The 17,817-nt window shown below is 48.8% G+C and overlaps 1 protein-coding gene across 1 annotated transcript; it reads left to right on the forward strand.

Annotated features, from left to right (window-relative positions):
* Positions 1–630: 630 nt before the first annotated feature.
* LOC107117051 (spindle and kinetochore-associated protein 1-like) lies at positions 631–15,623 on the forward strand (the record flags this gene model as incomplete). Its single annotated transcript, XM_015419082.1, has 3 exons — positions 631–765; positions 11,077–11,246; positions 15,077–15,623. Coding segments are annotated over 3 exons (454 nt in total), but the record flags the coding sequence as incomplete, so codon positions are not given.
* Between the last annotated feature and the right edge of the window lie 2,194 nt (positions 15,624–17,817).

Raw genomic sequence — 17,817 nt, forward strand, 5'->3', positions numbered from 1 at the left:
GGATTGTGACCAGTGTTCCCTCTAAGCTGAGTTAGTGCGAGCGAGCGCAGTTTTTTAGCCTCCGGCTCACACATTTTTGTCTTAGCTCAGGAAAGATGGCTCCAGAGCAAACTAATTTATGCAGTAGACAAATCGCTTGCTCACAACTTTAATGTCAGCAGCTCACAGAGTAGAATTTTTGCTCACGAGACTCCACAGCTTAGAGGGAGCATTGATTGTGACCACCAATTCTGTCGTATCTTCAATTTATTGTTATTGTATTGCAATAGACTGATGTCTTCTGTTTACTTGTGAAAAGTGGGTATCTTTTGATGGTCTACCCTTGCGGTTTATATTTTTGCGTACTACATACGCTTGGGGTCCCTACTGTTTGACTGCCAGTAGCAGAGCAGATCTACAGGATTCAAGCCCTTATCATTCTCCCCACCCATCCCTGAGATCCCCGTTGCCCTGCCCGGCCGGAAAAACAGTCAGCAGGGGCAAAGGAAACAGCATGTTTGCTTTCCTTGCTGCCCGCCTCTGAGCAGATGAGCAATGGCTTACCTATTGCAGCCTGGAGTGAGACCATTTGTCAAGCTCTCCTGTGGCTGCTTGCGGTGAACACTTTCTCTGTCTCCGTTTCCTCGACAGCACCGCGAGCTTTCCTGCGAAGGAGGAGCAGGGCAAAGAGCCTGAAATGGGGCGCCAGAAGAAGCCGGGGAAGGAGGTCAAGCCCGTGAAAGAAATCCCCTTCGTGACGGTGGAGGAGTTCGAAAGCGTGCCTGCGTAAGTACGGCACATTGGGGCTGGCTCTGGAATAAGGACCCTCGCGGGTCACTCGCGGCACAACATGGCTCTGGGCCTACAGCCGGCAGTGCGAGTCTGTTACTTCCAGTTACCTTATTTACTAAAAAGGAAGATGGCCCTGGATGTAAGATGACCCCCTTAAAAATGCTGTATGCAGAAAAAATATTTTCAGGTGGGTAGCCGTGTTGGTCCGAAGCAGCAGAACAAATAAGGCCTTGCTAATCTTAAAGGTGCCACTGGACGCGCACAAAAATATTGTTATTGGACATGACCGTAGCTTGTATGCACTTGTAAGACGACCCGGGAGAGCCAGTTTGGTGTTGTGATTAGGAGTGTAATCTGGGAGAACCAGGTTTGATTCCCCACGCCTCCACTTGCAGCCACCTGGGTGACCTTGGGTCAGTCATGGTTCTCTCAAGAGCAGTTCTCGAAAGAGCTCTCTCAGCCCCACCTACCTCACAGGGCATCTGTTGTGGGGAGGGGAAGGGAAGGCGATTGTAAGCTGCTCTGAGACTCCTTCGGGTAGTAAGGTTCTTTTTCTTCTTTCTTTCTTTCTTTCTTTCTTTCTTTCTTTCTTTCTTTCTTTCTTTCTTTCTTTCTTTCTTTCTTTCTTTCTTTCCTTCTTTCCTTCTTTCCTTCTTTCTTTCCTTCTTCCTCTTCCTCTTCCTCTTCCTCCTCCTCCTCCTCCTCCTCCTCCTTCTTCTTCTTCCTGTTGAAAGAAACTTCATCTTGCATTTGAGTAAACATGGTAATGTGCTCACTTTCACTTCCTTTAAGTTTGCCTGGTCATTCTGGTGTTAAAATTGGGAGTTTTCCAGAAGTAGGGGGAGAGGGGAAGAAGTGGGGGAATGCGATAGCCGCTCCCGCAAGTTTCTTGTGGGTCCCCACTTGTAAATCTACTGTTTCTCACAAAGCGCAGTTCAGTCGGGTAGCCGTGTTGGTGTGAAGCAGAAGAACAAAGTTTGAGTCCAGTGGCACCTTTAAGACCAACAAAGTTTTATTTTGGGTATATTCTGGGTTCTTCATTGTGCGCACACAAAAGCTCATACCCAGGATAAAACTTTGTGGGTCTTAAAGGTGCCACTGGACTCAGACTTGGTTTTCACAAAAGCAAGTTTGCATATCAATAGAGTATTCAAGTATTGTAATCTAATGGCTCAAGTGGTTAAGACGCTGAACTGCAGGCTGTGGAAGGTCGGCAGTTCAGCAGTTCGAGACCCGGGTGCCGCATGGCGGAGTGAGCTCCCGTCTCTAGTTCCAGCTCCTGCCAACCTAGCCGTTCGAAAGCAAGAAATTGCAAGTAGATAAATAGGTACCACTTCGGTGGGAAGGAAACAGCGTTCCGTGTGCCTTGGTGTTTAGTCATGCCTGGCTTTCGAGCAAGGGAACCTTTACCTTTAACCTAATGGCAGAAAATGCAGCCCTCAATGTACAGCCACATTCTCTGTTGAAAACGGGGGGTGGGGTGGGGATCCTACGAAGCCATTGACATTTCCAGTTAACTAGTGACAGCGTCTGTCCTGAGAAGAATTCACCTTTTAAACTAGGTCTTAAAAATATTGGGACATCTGTTAGAATAAGGAGGTTGACTGTTCTTCAGGGGATGTGTCAGACTGCGAGTAGCTTTTCGTGCATCACAAAATGAGAAGTTCACTTCTCCTTTAGTGCTTCGTCCCACGCTGTCTTGAACTGGAATTCAGCACCAGAGCTTGTGGTGGTTTCCTGGAATGCTTTTCCGAACCTCCCTAGTTTCACAATGTTTGCCATGACTAGTCCCACCAAAGTCTCAGTGGCTCAGTAATAGAGCATCAGCTTGGCATGCCGAAGGTCCCAGGTTCGATCCCCGGTATCTCCATTTAAAAGGACCGGGCAGGAGGCGATGTGAAAGACCTTTGCCTGAGACCTTGGAGAGTGGCCAGTCTGAGTAGACAATGCTGTCTTTGATGGACCAAGGGTTTTATTCAGTATCAGGCAGCTTCATGTGTGCCCCCTGTTGCCAGTTTTTAATTCCTGATTCCCCCCCCCCTCCCCACCCAGTCTTCGTCTATCTGGGACTGTATTTCTTCCGCTTGTACAACTCCTACTAAAAGCAGCAGTATGGTTGCCAGCTCTGGGGTGGGAAATTCCTGGAGACTTGGGGGTGGAGCTTGGGGGAGGGCGTGGTTTGGGGAGGGGAGGGACCTCAGCGGGGTACAATGCTGCAGAGTCCACCCTCCAAAGCAGCCATTTTCTCCAGGGGATTGGACCTCTGCCATCTGGAGATGAGTTCTAATTCCCAAATAATTCCAGGCCTTATCTGGAGGTGGGTGACCTTAAGATGCAAGTGTCCTGCTGTCAAGCAATTATATCCATTCTGGATGCTTTATGTGAGACCTGACCTGGCTTGCCCGATCTCCGAAGCTAAGCAGGGTCAACTCTGGCTAGAATTTGGATGGGCAACCTCCAAGGAACACCAGGGTCACGACGGCAGAGCAGGCAATGGCAGACCACCTCTGAAAAGTCTCTTGCCTTAAAAGCAAGTCTAGCTCGCCACCTAGTGGTGCATAACGCTAAAAGAGCAAGAACCTGTGGCTGCCAGACAATCTTAGGATCTCCTGGCTATAGTATACACACTGCCATATGATAATCTATATATCTAATACCCACATCTAAAAATCTAAATTCGCACATCTGGGTCACGTCGAGGGTTGAAAAAATATACGGGGGATACTTTAATCCCCCCAAAAGTAAAAGAGCGTTTCCTGTGCATGCACAGAGAACGCCCTTACCATGGAACTGGCGACTGGGCTCGCTGCCATGGCTGCTGACGGGGGCAGGGGGAGAAACCTTGGTGGGCTCACCTGCGGCCGCCTCCTCCTCTTCCTCCATGAGGAAGCTCCTGGGAATACACCTCCTCCCGTGAGTATTGCGGGTCCCTGCTTCTTGTGATAATAATAATACTCTAAAACACCATCTTGTCCAAATCAAAGCTGCTTCTCAGTAAACTGCTGGATTATCAGGGCTGGCTGCCGCCCTTTTGAAGATTCCTGCATGCTTAGTGCTTTGGACCTGAGGGTCTTTGCGAAGTGTTTTCAACATCCCCAAACAAGCTTGTGGTCACAGGAAAACTGGAGGCAGAAAATTTTTTGTTGGCTATTGAAATGTGGATGGCCCGAGCGATGATGCCCTCTGCCCATCTCCAGGCTAAAAGCCCTGATAGCTGCTTGCTCAAAACTTGTTCTTCTCAACTGATACCTAGAATTTTATTTTCCTCTGTGAATATCTGGGGAAACGTAAATTCCCTCTGCCAGCGGTATGGTAGCACCCCCTGGTGGTGGGAAGTGTTGCTACTGCATGCCCGCACCTTTTTGCATTAGAAGGGATCTTGTGCATACCTAGGAAGAGATGTTATCTGGCCAAATTATATTGACTACGCACTGAGTGTGTTTGTGATGTGCATGCATATGAGACCCAGATCAGGCCAATACCTTGCTTTGCTGTGGAATACATGAAGCACATGGGAAAGACATGAGTAAAATTCAGATACAATAATGCAAAGTATGAAAGCTGTTCACAATTACAATATGGCCAGCTACTTATGGAGGAGCTGTGGCTCAGCGGCAGAGTATCTGCTTGGCATGCAGAAGGTCCCAGGTTCAATTTCCAGCATCTCCAGTTTAAAAAGATCTGGTAGTAGGTGATGTGAAAGACCTGTTTTTCAAGAACAGCTGTGCCATAACTATGGCTTGTCCAAGGTCATCCAGCAGGTGCAAGTGGAGGACTGGGGAATCAAACCCAGTTCTCCCAGATTAGAGATTAAGAGCTCATGCACTTAACCACTATACCAAACTGGCTCCCAGAAGGTCCCAGGGTCATTCCTCAGCACCTCCCGTCAAAAGGATCAGGTAGCAAGTGATATAAAAGTCGTCAGCCAGAGACCCTGGAGAGCTGCTGCCAGTCTGAGTAGTTGATACTGACCTTGATGGACCAAAGATCAGGACATCCAAAATATGAAAAGTTTAATAAAAAGTCTCTATGTGTTCTGTCCAAGCATCAGTTTGAGCAGGGATACAAAGAAAAGGTGAAAACGTGCAGTCATCTCACCATATACTTGGTACTTATCGGGGGAGGGCGGGGTATAAGTACGAAAAATAAATAAATAAATAAATAATCCTAAACGGTGTTTAATTAGGACAGGCCAGGATTACTTGCAGTAGTTTAAAGTTCAGCCTTTCAGCACTTTTTATAGGGAGGAGCCGTGGCTGGGGGGAAGAACCTCTGTTTAGCATTCAGAAGGTCCCAGGTTCAATCCCTGGCAACTCCCATCAAAAGGATCAGGTAGCAAGTGATGTGAAAGACCTCGTCCTGAGACCCTGGAGAGCTGCTGCCAGCCTGAGTAGCCAATACTGACCTTGATGGACTGATGGTCTCATTCCATATAAGGCAGCTTCATGTGTTCGGGGGAGGAATCGCCCAGCAGGAGCCAAGTAGGAAGGCAGGTTGGTAAGGGAGAAGCCTCAGGAGCAGAGGTCCATCTAGTGAGAGCAGAAAGGTGACTTGGATGTGCTAATAGGTCCCAGAGGGTGATGAGAATGCGTGAATGCAAGAAGCAGCCGTGCTTTGCTCCTGAAGCCAAGGGTGTAGTATGCCATAAGGGAAATGTACAACGGTGGGAAGATGTGAAGGACCAAACAAGGGCAACTCTGAATGTCTGAATGCAGGATTTCCTAGACCCAGAGAGCGAAAACCTGCTGTATATGGGGTTCAGCCGTACCATTCCCCCATGGGATGGAAAGCAGGAGAGGGGGTGCCAGCCCTGGCTCTTGGTATTCCCCTCCCCCCATGCAAGGAGAAATAATGCCGAACAGAGCCTTGGCTGTATAAAGATGGCGTTTTGTCTAATAACTTTAACACTCTGATATGTATTTATCACACCCTTTCTCCGAGAAGTTCAGGGCAGTGTACACGGTTTTCCCTTCCCCATCATATCTTCACAATGACCCTGTGAGGTAGGTGCGGCTGAGCATGTGGGACTGGCCCACGAGCCGCCCGGTGAGCTTCGTGGCAGAGTGGGGATTTGAACCCAGGGCTTCCGGACCCTAGGTTGACACTCAACCCTCTGCATCACTCTCCTCTATTTGGCAGTCTGCACAGATTACAAAAAGCGGAGGCTGCAAACCTGTGTCTATAGACGTAAGGGTTGGAACACTTTCCCTATGCAGAAAGGTTAAAACGCTTGGGGCTCTTTAGCTTGGAGAAACGATGGCTGAGGGGTGACATGATAGAGGTTTATAAGGTTATGCATGGGATTGAGCAGGCAGAGAAAGAAGTCCTTTTCTCCCTTTCTCACAATACAAGAACTTGTGGGCACTCCATGAAATTGCTGAGCAGTCGGGTTAGAACAGATAAAAGGAAGTACTTCTTCACCCAAAGAGTGATTAACACATGGAATTCACTGCCACAGGAGGTGGTGGCGGCTACAAGCCTGGACGGCTTCAAGAGGGAATTGGATAAACTTATTTATTTATTTATTTATTTATCAGATTTATATCCCGCCCTCCCCCGTAGGGCTCAGGGCGGCTTACAGGGCAAGAAATCTTGCAAATAAAAACATACTATTCCGATAATTAAAACATATTATACAATTTAAAACCAATCCAATACAATTACAATGAAGGTGCTCAATGATCTTCCGTTTCAAAAAACCCAAAAAAAGATGACGGACCATGTCCAGGCATTCCCAGTGGTCATTCAATGGCTTCAATATTTATTTAGATGTAGGCCCTGCGGAACTGCATCAAATCCCGCAGGGCCCGGATCTCCTCCGGGAGCTCATTCCACCAGTCAGGGGCCGCCACCGAAAAGGCCCTGGCCCTTGTAGCGACCAGTTTTGGATAAACATATGGAGCAGAGGTCCATCAGTGGCTATTAGCCACGAGTGATTAACACACGGAATTCACTGCCACAGGAGGTGGTGGTGGCTACAAGCCTGGACGGCTTCAAGAGGGAATTGGATAAACATATGGAGCAGAGATCCATCAGTGGCTATTAGCCACAAGGTATAGATAGGAACTCTCAGGCTGGGGCAGGTGATGCACTGTATTTGTGGTGCTTGGGGGGGGGGGGCAAGAGTGGGAGGGCTTCCAGTGTCCTGGCCCCACTGGTGGACCTCCTGATGGCACCTGGTATTTTTGGCCACTGTGACAGAGTGTGGGACCGGATGGGCCTTTGCCCTGATCCAACATTGGCTTCTCTTGTGTTCTTATGTATGCTTTCCACATTGCACAGAGGGCTTAGTTTTTCCCCTTCTGTTTTGATTCTCCCCCCCACCCCCGCACACAAACACACCGTCTCCCACCTTTTTCAGTTTTCATTGCCATGTATTGCGCTGTCTCCTCCTTGCCTCAGGCGTGTTTGGTTTCTCCTCTTCTCAGGCACCCGGGTCTGCTCTTCTTCCTTTCATTTCTTTGCGTGGGCGAATGGAGACGTTCACATTTATTAACACCAGAACGCTTCTCGGTCGCAAGGAGCAACCCGCCGGCCCTTAAACGCAGCCGTGCTCAGACGCCGCCTTTTTGGTTGGTTTGTTTTCTGAGTTTGGCAGATGATATGTCTCCCAGCTCCTGTCACCCGGTCTCAGTCTGACCGGCATCACAGTGGGATCGGGTAGGAGGGAAGAAGGAGAAGTCGAAGGCGGCGGGAAAAGAGGAAGCCCTGGCACGAGATGGAAACCGTAGCCCTCAGTTTGCAAGGCTGTTCATGAGAGATCGTTTGGGAAGACATTAGTACTGGGTGAAACTTTTTAAAAAATCATTTGACTTGGAAGCACAGAAGCTTTATTTTTTAATTATTTTTATTAATTTTTCAATAATAAACAGATTTCAGTAACAGTGTACAAAAAAGATTGAATAACATTGAAAATACATCAACAGCATAGTTGCATTAATGGTACTAAGAATCAATTTTAACAACTACGATAAGCAGTATAACAAGCGTTTTGATTTATCCAAGAGGATGACTAGAGAACTAAGGCTAGAAGGTAATTATTCTGATTTATTTTGATCGAGATTTAGCATTAACACAACTAGGCATTGTAAACTAAATGTTGTGATAAGTATTGGTGGTAGAACAAAGCTAGATGTGCAGGACTACGAGGTTGTAGATCTGATGCAGAGAGAAATTCCATGAAAGGGAACCCATTTCCATACAAAGTTGGAAGATTTTATTCAGTATCCCCTATCTTCCATGTTTTCTGGTTAAGGGGAAAATGCTGTTCAACAGGGGTCATTTCCTGTGGGAGCGCACAGGAGCGGAGCTCTGGCAGTGAGGAGCCCAGGAGGCAGGCACATGCAACAAGCCTTGCCCCCTGCTCCCAGCAGCCCTCAGTCGGGCCTCAAGGAGAAAGAAGCAGCCAGGTAAGTTGCAGAGGCCCTCCCCCATCCCACCTTCAGGTACAAGCTCTCCCTCCTCTGTGAGGGCAGATCTGCACGCCCCCCCCCCAATAGCTAGCAATCCAAAATAGTCCAGTGGAGCCTGAGTGGTGGGTGTTGCCTTCTGACACACTTCCGGTGATGTCAGGGGGTGTGGCATATGCAAATGAGTTATGCAAATGAGTTGTGCTAATGAGCTCCTGCACCTCTTTTTCTACGAAATGACCCCTGCTGTTCAAACAAATTACAAAGATGATCTGACTCCAATGGTTACAAGAGAAGGAAATTTTACTGAAAAGAGAAAGAAACCTTACTTTCAAAAACAGAAGCACATCTTACACGACATATTCGTGTAGGAACTGCCCAAGGTCCCGCAGGGCCCGTATCTCTTCTGGGAGCTCATTCCACCAGGTAGGAGCCGCCACCGAAAACCCCCTGGCCCTGGTCACAGCGAGTTTGATGGTCCTGGGGCCTGGAATGTCCAGGAGATTTTGGGTCACCAACTGTAGTGCTCTTGGGGGAACATGCGGGGAAAGGCGTATAGTATGAATGGGCGTTTGGTGTAGTTGTTAAGTGCACAGACTCTAATCTGGGAGAACTGGGTTTGATTCCCCACTCCTCCACTCGCACCTGCTGGATGACCTTGGGCAAGCCGTAGCTCTGATAAGAGCTGTTCTTGAAAAAGAGCAGTTGCTGTCAAGAGCTCTCTCAGCCCCACCCACCTCAGAGGGTGTCTGTTGTGGGGAGGAGAAGGGAAAGGGGTTTGTAAGCCACTCTGAGACACCTTTGGGTCGTGAAGGACGAGGTATAAATGCAATCTCCTCCTCCTCCTCTTCTTCTAATGAGTTTTCCTTTCAGATTATCTATATTTTTCTGGTTTTATAGATTGTATTCTTAAGTAAGATTTTATTAGGATGTAATGAAAGTTTATTAAATAGTAGGCCTTTCCCTTGTAGGTTAGAGTATCTTTCTAGCTGATGCTAGCAGACAAGAAAATAACGTTCTTTTAGTATAGAAGGTAGGTATAGCGTTCACTGAGCTTTTTTTAGTTGTTTATGGTAAAACATGGCAGTGTCTGGGTCAAAAGGGATTTTAGCTTCATATCAGAAAAAAAACACCTTTGTTTGGGTATGAAGAATCCTTGGCCAATATTATTCAGGTTAGGTTAAGCAAACATTTTAAGATGGTATGTGGGCATACCTTTCTTCATATTTGATCAACGAGTGGACTATTATTCAAATGATGTTGATGTCCCCGTATGTTCCCCAGAGAGCACTGAGATCTGGGACGCAACATCGCCTGACCCTTCCTGGCCCTAAAGAGGCCAGGTTGACAACAACTAGGTCTAGAGCATTTTCGCTAGCTGCACCAGCATATTGGAACGAGCTCCCTAGCGAGATCCAGGCCCTGCGAGATCTCCAGCAATTCCGCAGGGCCGTGGAGACGGAGCTTTTCCGCCGGGCATACCAGTGAGAGCGACGGTATGCCAGCCAAGCCTGCCGACCTGCTAAGACATGTGTTCTGTATAGGTAGTGAACAATGTGGTCGATGTCTAGTTGTAATGATTTACCGAACCGCTTTTACTTATATTTATTGTATTTATGTAAAGTTGTTTTATGGACTGATGTTTTATCTGTGTTGGTTTTATGAATGCTGTGAGCCGCCCTGAGCCGCTTCAGCGGAAGGGCGGGATAAAAGTTGAATGAATGAATGAATGAATGAATAAATGCACTATCCTTTGGATTCTGACTTGCCACCGATGTCCCCCCAGTCAGTCTTGGTTCTGGACGCCCAGGCCTGTGCTCACACTGTAGGGTTGCCAACCTCCAGGTGGGGCCTGGAGTTCTCCTGGGATTAGAATTGATCTCTAGATTACAGGGATCCATTCCCCTGGAGAAAATGGCCGCTTTGGTGGGTGGACTTTATGGCATTGCTCCACTGCTGAGTGCCATCTCCTCCCAGAACTTTGCCCTTCCCAGGTTTTGCCCCCCACAGATCTCCAGGAATTTCCCAACCCAGAGCTGGCAATCCTGGCTCACAGTGGCAAGGACGATGTGGCCAGATCTTAAACTACATGCAAGTAACATCGGCGGGTGGGGGTGGTTTACGGCTTTAAAGTAAGGATGCCTAAAAACGTGAACTGCAAATGCAGCAGAACGAAAATTTGTGTCCAGTGGCACCTTTAAGACCAGCAATCTGAAGGAAGTGTGCCAGCACACGAAAGCTTATAGCCAGAATAAAATTTTGTTGGTCTTAAAGGTGCCCTTGGACTCAAACTTTGTTTTGCTGCTTCGGACCAACACAGCCACCCATGCGAATGCAACATGTGGGTTTCTGAAAATGGGTGTTTCGTACAGGTGTGGCTGTCAGGAAATTCCATGACCCTGTTTTTCTAAGTGTAGACTCGGCAATGCCTTGTTTGCTGCTGTATAATATAATACGTAGAACGGTATGAGTGAGAAGGGCCAAAAGAGTTTGCAGTTGAAAAGCAGTTTCTTGAACTGGATTTGAAACAGGAGACAGAGCCGCTGGTGTGGAGTGGCTGGATCACTCCCCCCACACACATGTGAAATAGAAACAGAAGAGCTCTTGCTGCGTTACAGTTGCTGAATGTTTCTGTTTCCCTTGCCAAGCTCAAGCTGCTTGCCGTTCCAGCAGGGCAAAGCAGCCAGCCAGTTCCGCAGGTTACAAGAGCTACAGGAAATGTTGCCGTCCCTCAAGAAATGCCTAACCCCTAGATGTCACGCATGTGTGTACTCTTGCATGCAGAGTTCTCAGATTCGTGTGCGTGTGGGGATACAGGTCTGGGTGTCTTTCTGTGAGCTGACATTGTTGTTCCTCCCAAGTCATGGTGAACGCTCTCTCCTCCTCCTTCCCAAAGGTACATGCGAGGTCGCCTGTCGTACAATCAAGTGAATGCCGTGATTCAAGAAATCAACAAGGCCGTGGCCAGCAAGTACAAGATCATGCGCCAGCCCACTAAATCTATGTCCAGTACTGTCAGGAATCTCTATTTCAGATTCCAGGAAGAAGAAACTAAGGACACAAAAGGTACGTCTTTGAAATGGGTGTTTAATCTCCCTTTTTTAGAAGAAGAAGAAGAGATTGGATTTATACCCCGTCCTTCACTACCTGAAGGGGTCTCAGAGCGGCTTACAATCCCTCTCCCTTCCCCTCCCCATAACAGACACCCTGTGAGGTAGGTGGGGCTGAGAGAACTGCTCTTGAAAGAACAGCTCTGAGGGAACTTGTGACTGACCCTAAGTCACACCAGCAACTGCATGTGGAGGAGTGGGGAATCGAACCCGGTTCTCCCAGATTAGAGTCTGCGCACTTAACCACTACACCCCCAAGAGCCCCACTCCTCCTTAGCTAGGGCAGGTGTCCCCAACCGTTTTGAGGCTGCGGGCCCCTTTGGAATACCGACACATTGTGGTGGGCGTAGCCACAAAATGGCTGCCACAAAAGAGCTGCCACAGGAGGCAGAATCATCCATGAAAGGGCCGCTGCAGCTTACCTGCAGTCACACGGTGAAGATCCTTTGGCTACGGCAGCAGCACCTGCCAAAGCATCCTTTTTTAAAAAAAAAATCTGCACAGCCAATCAAATCTCCAGTGGCCAGTCAGAAGACTTGCTGGGCAAAAGCCCCGCCTGGCTCCACCCACTTAGTAAAAGCGTTTGGTGGATGCCAGGAAAGGTGTTGGGGGAACCATGGTGCCCACGGTCACCACGTTGGGGACCCCTAGACTAGTGTTTCCAGGCCTGCAGCCATGATTTCCTGGAGCTGTTGGATCCTCAAAAGGGGAAGTGTCTGCCTTCTTGGCTCTGCGCTTGAAAGAACAGCGCAGAATCCCCAGCCCAGGGGAGCTACGAGAACCCAACCAGATAGACTGTTGAAGGATTGCACAACATTGGTGGGATGTTAGTGGGTCTCTATATTGCCCTCATAAGTAGAAGTAGAAGAAGAGGAGATTGGATTTATACCCCGCCTTTCACTTGGAGACTCAGAGCAGTTTACAATCTCCTTTCCCTTCCCCTCCCCACAACAGATACCCTGTGAGGTAGGTGAGTCTGAGAGAGCTCTTTCAAGGACTGCCCTTGAGAGAACAGCTCTGAGGGAACTTGTGTTTGTTTGTTTTTTAAAAAAACAACAACTTTATTTGGATATAACATCAAGTCAACCAATATAACATTTTAGTATCCATCATCTGTTCAACAATAAAACTAATGTCCCATATCTATTTTACCCTCGTTACATCCTTCCCCCTCCCATTTCCCTCCCCTATAGATGGCTTCCCACAGTGCTTCGACCTCCTGCGTTTCTTATTTCTAATTTCAACTTCCATTTAATCTTCTAATATTTCACTAGGTAACACTTATGTCCACTCCGTCTTTCTTGCTCCTCATTTCTACAATCTCCATAATGGTTCTACTTTTAATAATTATCAAAACTGAATAATGTGTCTTTTAAGTCTTCACATTTTAGCTCTGAGGGAACTTGTGACTGACCCAAAGTCACCCATCTGGCTGCATGTGGGGGAGTGGGGAATCAAACCTGGTTCCCCCAGATTAGAGTCCGCCACTGCAGACTCGGCCAACTTGAAAAATCAGCATTGGCTGAACATAGCTTAACTCAAACAGGACACAGTGTCTTATTCCAGGGCACTGAAAGACTGGACAACACATCCAATTACCATGTCAAATTTCACAGGGAAGCCATTGAAATTCATAAACATAAACACAATTTCAACAGGAAAGAAGAGAGTTTAAAAATAAATAGGGCATGGTTTCCTGTCCTGAAAAACACAAAATGCTCTACATTTTACAATAGGGACTACAAATAAAATTAGAATTTCAACAGTCAAAAAGAACCTCGTCAGGAAAGCTCCTCCATTAGCCTGTTCACAACCTGGGGAACTCCTACAAGATAATGACTCAGCCCTACTCCACCTTCCTGAGTAGATATAAATTGCCTGCCTACCATTTTTCTTCTCACCTTGACACAGAGAGTACTCCATCTTTCTGTGTTATACCTCTGAGGATGCCAGTCACAGCTGCTGGCGAAATGTCAGGTATCACAGTGCCAAGACCATACAGCCCGGAAAATCTACAACATCTAATGAACTCCGGCCGTGAAAGCCTTCGACAACATATAGAGTCTGCCACTTTTAACCACTACACCAAACTGGCAATTTCGGGCTGTGGCTGGAAGGTTGTTGATTCCTGCTTTGCTCAGGAGCTCACGTGGCAACAGATGGAGAACCTCTCTGCAGAGCGGTGGATATATTTTTAAAAAATATCGCCAGTTCTGTCGCCGGGGAGGGAAGCTTTGTTTTCCTCTCGGCACGTAAAATAGTGTTCAAGGCTTCCTTATAAATAGCTTTTTGCTTCGTTTTGCCCTCCCGTCTGTGAGTGGGCTTAAAATGGAAATTCAGTGACAGAAGGGAGGCTTTGGATGGAAGGAGCGGAGCGATTCTCTCCCATGGCCATCGCGGCCTGTCACAATGGCACGGTTTAGCGGACACGCTTGGTGCGGCTTGTGGGGCCAGCCTGCTTGTTCTTCCCCTATCTGTTTGTGCCCCACCCAGGTCTTTCCCCTACGTGGTTTTCCTGGTTCTATTCTGTTTCTCTCTGTGTTTCTCATGTGTCTCAAAGTGGCTTACAATCTCTCCTTCGCTTCCCCTCCGCACAGCAGGCACCTTCTGAGGTAGGTGGGGCTGAGAGAGTCCTGAGAGGACTGGGACTGGTCCAGGGTCATCCAGCAGGCCTCAGATGTCTCAAAGCGGCTGACCATCGCCTTCCCTTCCTCTCCCCACAGCAGACACCTTGTGAGGCAGGTGGGGCTGAGAGAGTCCTGAGAGGACTGGGACTGGTCCAGGGTCATCCAGCAGGCCTCAGATGTCTCAAAGCGGCTGACCATCGCCTTCCCTTCCTCTCCCCACAGCAGACACCTTGTGAGGCAGGTGGGGCTGAGAGAGTCCTGAGAGGACTGGGACTGGTCCAGGGTCATCCAGCAGGCCTCAGATGTCTCAAAGCGGCTGACCATCGCCTTCCCTTCCTCTCCCCACAGCAGACACCTTGTGAGGCAGGTGGGGCTGAGAGAGTCCTGAGAGGACTGGGACTGGCCCAAGGTCACCCAGCAGGCTTCAGGTGGACGACTGGAAAATGAGCAAGTGGGTAGGAGAAGGACAGATGGCTAGGCAGTGGAGGTGAAGAACACAAGATGGGTAAAAGGTGTGAGTGGGGGGAGATTATGGCAAGCTGAGGAGGGGAGAGGGGCTCTGGGCCCGTTGAAGAAGAAGAAGAAGAAGAGTTGGTTTTATACCCCGCTCTTCATTACCCAAAGGAGTCTCAGAGCAGCTTACAATCGCCTTCCCTTCCTCTCCCCACAACAGACACCTTGTGAGATAGTAGGGCTGAGAGAGCTGTGACTGACCCAAGGTCACCCAGCTGGCTTCATGTGGAGGAGTGGGGGAATCAAACCCAGTTCTCCAGATTAGAGTCCACCGCTCTTAATCACTACACCACACCGGCTCTCTGAATCCTGGAACCGCCCCTGGTGTGAGCTTTCAAGAGTCAAAGCGTACACCTTGGAAATCTTGTTGGTCTTTAAGCTGCTACTGGACTCGAATCTTGTTCCTTCTACGGCAGACCCACACAGCTACCCGCCTGAGCCTAGTTCTGTGAGGATTCTGTCGTGGGGATTTCGTTTCTCTGCACTGCCCTGAAATGTCAGTTTTTGGGATTCTTCAGTGAGGACAGAGCAGCGAACGTGGTCCGGACCCCAGCGGACATCTGTTATACGTCCGTGGCACAAAGAATGTTTGGACTTTAAAAAAATACTGGTTCTCGACATCCAAAGGAAATCTTGTGTTTTGCAGGCGAGTTCTTCATCGTGGAGGCGGACATCGAAGAGTTCACGCAGCTGAAGGCCGACAAGCGTTTCCACGGCATCCTGACCATCTTGCGCCACTGCCAGAGAGTGCGGGAGATCCGGGGCTCGCGGCTTGTCCGCTACGCCGTTTGTTGAGAGGCGGCGTCTTTGCACTTGGGGTGGCGAAGTCCCCAAGATGGGAAGAACCGGATTCCGAATGGTGACTTCATTGGTTTTGGATCTGCTTGGAGAGTGCTTTGAAATCCTTTCGTAGTTAACGTACTACTCTTAGAATGGGCCAACCTCCAGGCGTAGTTTTCCCTCCCCCCCCAAACAAACAAACAAACATGAAGCTGTTTGACAAGCAAACATCCTTTTCCCCCCCCTCCCCTGTTTGAGTTTTGCATCCCGTGTCCTTAAATAACTCCCCGCCCCACACACCGTTTGCCATCGTTTGACGCGACTAACAACATAGCCGCTTAATGAAATTTCTCTGAGCTCCTGAAGCTGGAATTTTGGAATTACTCAAACGCCAATAAAGAGTCTTAGTTGCAGTGCCAGCCCAGAATCCTGACGGTCTTCAGCCGTCTCGGGCTCATTTCTAGTGACGTCTGTGAGATCTCAATTGTTGTGTTCCAATGAATGCGTGAATGGAGTCGTGTGTGTGTGTGTATGTGCATACATGTGATACTGCAATAGAAGGCGTGTGTGGGAGAGAGTGTGTAGTATGGATCTGTGTTTATAGAGGCATCAGATGAGATCCATCTGTCGCCTCCTGAAATGGCAGGGGGCGGGGGAGGTTAGCTGGCACCCGGTGAATTAGAGAGAGAGAGAGATAGTATTACCACTTCTCAAATACACTGAACCACTAGTAGCACTCCTTTGGCTTCATTCACACCCCATAGGTCTTTCTGGCCACCCACACCTTGGTCACCTGACCTACTTTTTTCGGTATTTTTCGTGTGTGCATGCACCTGGAAGTCATGGTGACCTCTGGTGACTGACTGTGTGCGCACCTGGAAGGCACAGCAACATCTGGTGACTGACCCCTACTGGGGGCCTGGAAGATATTCAGAGGAGTGGCTGAATAAAGCCTGCCCCCGCCTCCCAACTGCTGGTATTCCTTTGAGGTCTCCCACCCCTTGCCAGAGTCGACCCTGCTTCGCTTCCGAGATCTGACGAGATCGGGCTTGCCTGGGCTATCCAGGTCAAGGTATACCTGGCCTACTCTTGAAAGGCATGGGGAAACCTTAAAGCAGGTGTCCCCAACACAGTGCCTGCGGGCACCACGGCAGGCCTTCAAGCCACTTCTCAATGTCCTCCATGCCCCAGTAGGAGTCATCAGAAGTCTCCTGGCCTCCAGGCACGGGCACACACATGCGCACAAACAAAAAAGTTGCAAACCCCTTCCACCCAAAAAAAAGGATGGGGACCCCTGCTGTAGTGTCTTCTGACAAGGTGGCGGAGAAGATCACAAGTGGGTATTTGGAAGGGCTGGGAGGGAAGGCGGCATTGGTAAAGGCCAATCTTGTCAAATCTCAGAAGCTAAGCAGGGTCAGTACCTGGAAGGGGAAACCTCAAACAAAGACTCTGCAGAAGAAGAGAAGAAGAGATTGGGTTTATACCCCCGCCCTTCGCTACCCGAAGGAATCTCAGAGCAGCTTGCAATCTCCTTTTCCTTCCCCTCCCTACGACAGACACTTTGGGAGGTAGGTGGGACTGAGAGAGCTCTGAGAGAACCGTTCTTTCCAGAACAGCTCGGAGAGAACTGTGACTGACCCAAGGTTCTTACCAGCAGCTGCGTGTGGAGGCGTGGGGAATCAAACCCGGTTCTCCCAGATTAGACTCTGTACTCCAAACCACTACACCAAACTGGCTCTCGAGAAGGCAGTGGCAAACCACCTCTGCTTCACGCTTGCCTTGCAAACCCCTTACTGGCGGCAATGTGATGGCGCACTTTATACGCACACAGATAGAAAGAGCCGCAGGAAGGAATCAGCCCACAGTTGGTCCACAGACATCAAGGTTCTTCAGGCCTGGTCTTGGTAGTCCTGTTAAATTAGGGCTGCTTCCTTTGGGTTCTCAGCAGAGCCATACCTAGAGCTCTACCAGTGGAGCTTCTGAACTGGGCATGGCGGTCGGAGCTGGTGTTTAATCTGTGAGGACAGAGTTTGGGCTGCAAAGGCTGACGCAGTAGGTGAGTCCTGAGCACCACCTGCTTTTCTATTCCCCCTTTGTTTGTTTTTAACTTCCCCCTTTAGAAGAAAGTCATGAGCTCGGAAACTTGAGGGCCCTCCGTCAAGGAGAGGCCAGCTATGGTCTCCTGCCAACATGTCTGGAAAAGGGGAAGGTGCAGAAACCTCCATTTCCATGTCGGCACAGAGGAAACACTGGGTCTATTCAGTTTGGTTTGGCTGCCAGGGACGAAGAATAGTAGGTTTTTAAACTCCACTTTTCTCTAACTCAAGGAATCTCAAAGCAGCTTACAATCGCCTTCCCCTTCTCTCCCCACAATAGGCACCTTGTGAGGCAGGTGAGGTTTCTGAGAGGACTGACTGACTGGCCCAAGGTCACCCAGCAGGCTTCACGTGGCGGAGGAGTGGGGAATCCGACCCCGTTCTCCAGATTAGAGTTTGCTGCTCTTAACCGCCGCACTCATAATATTTTCTTTTTCTGTGACTTTGTCTATAGAAATCATTTGCTCCGTCCTCAAAGCTGTTCTCGAGAGCAGTTCTTTCAGAGCTCTCT

This window comes from Gekko japonicus, unplaced genomic scaffold, assembly GCF_001447785.1.
Source record: "Gekko japonicus isolate JY-2015 unplaced genomic scaffold, Gekko_japonicus_V1.1 scaffold6995, whole genome shotgun sequence".
Classification (NCBI taxonomy): domain Eukaryota; kingdom Metazoa; phylum Chordata; class Lepidosauria; order Squamata; family Gekkonidae; genus Gekko; species Gekko japonicus.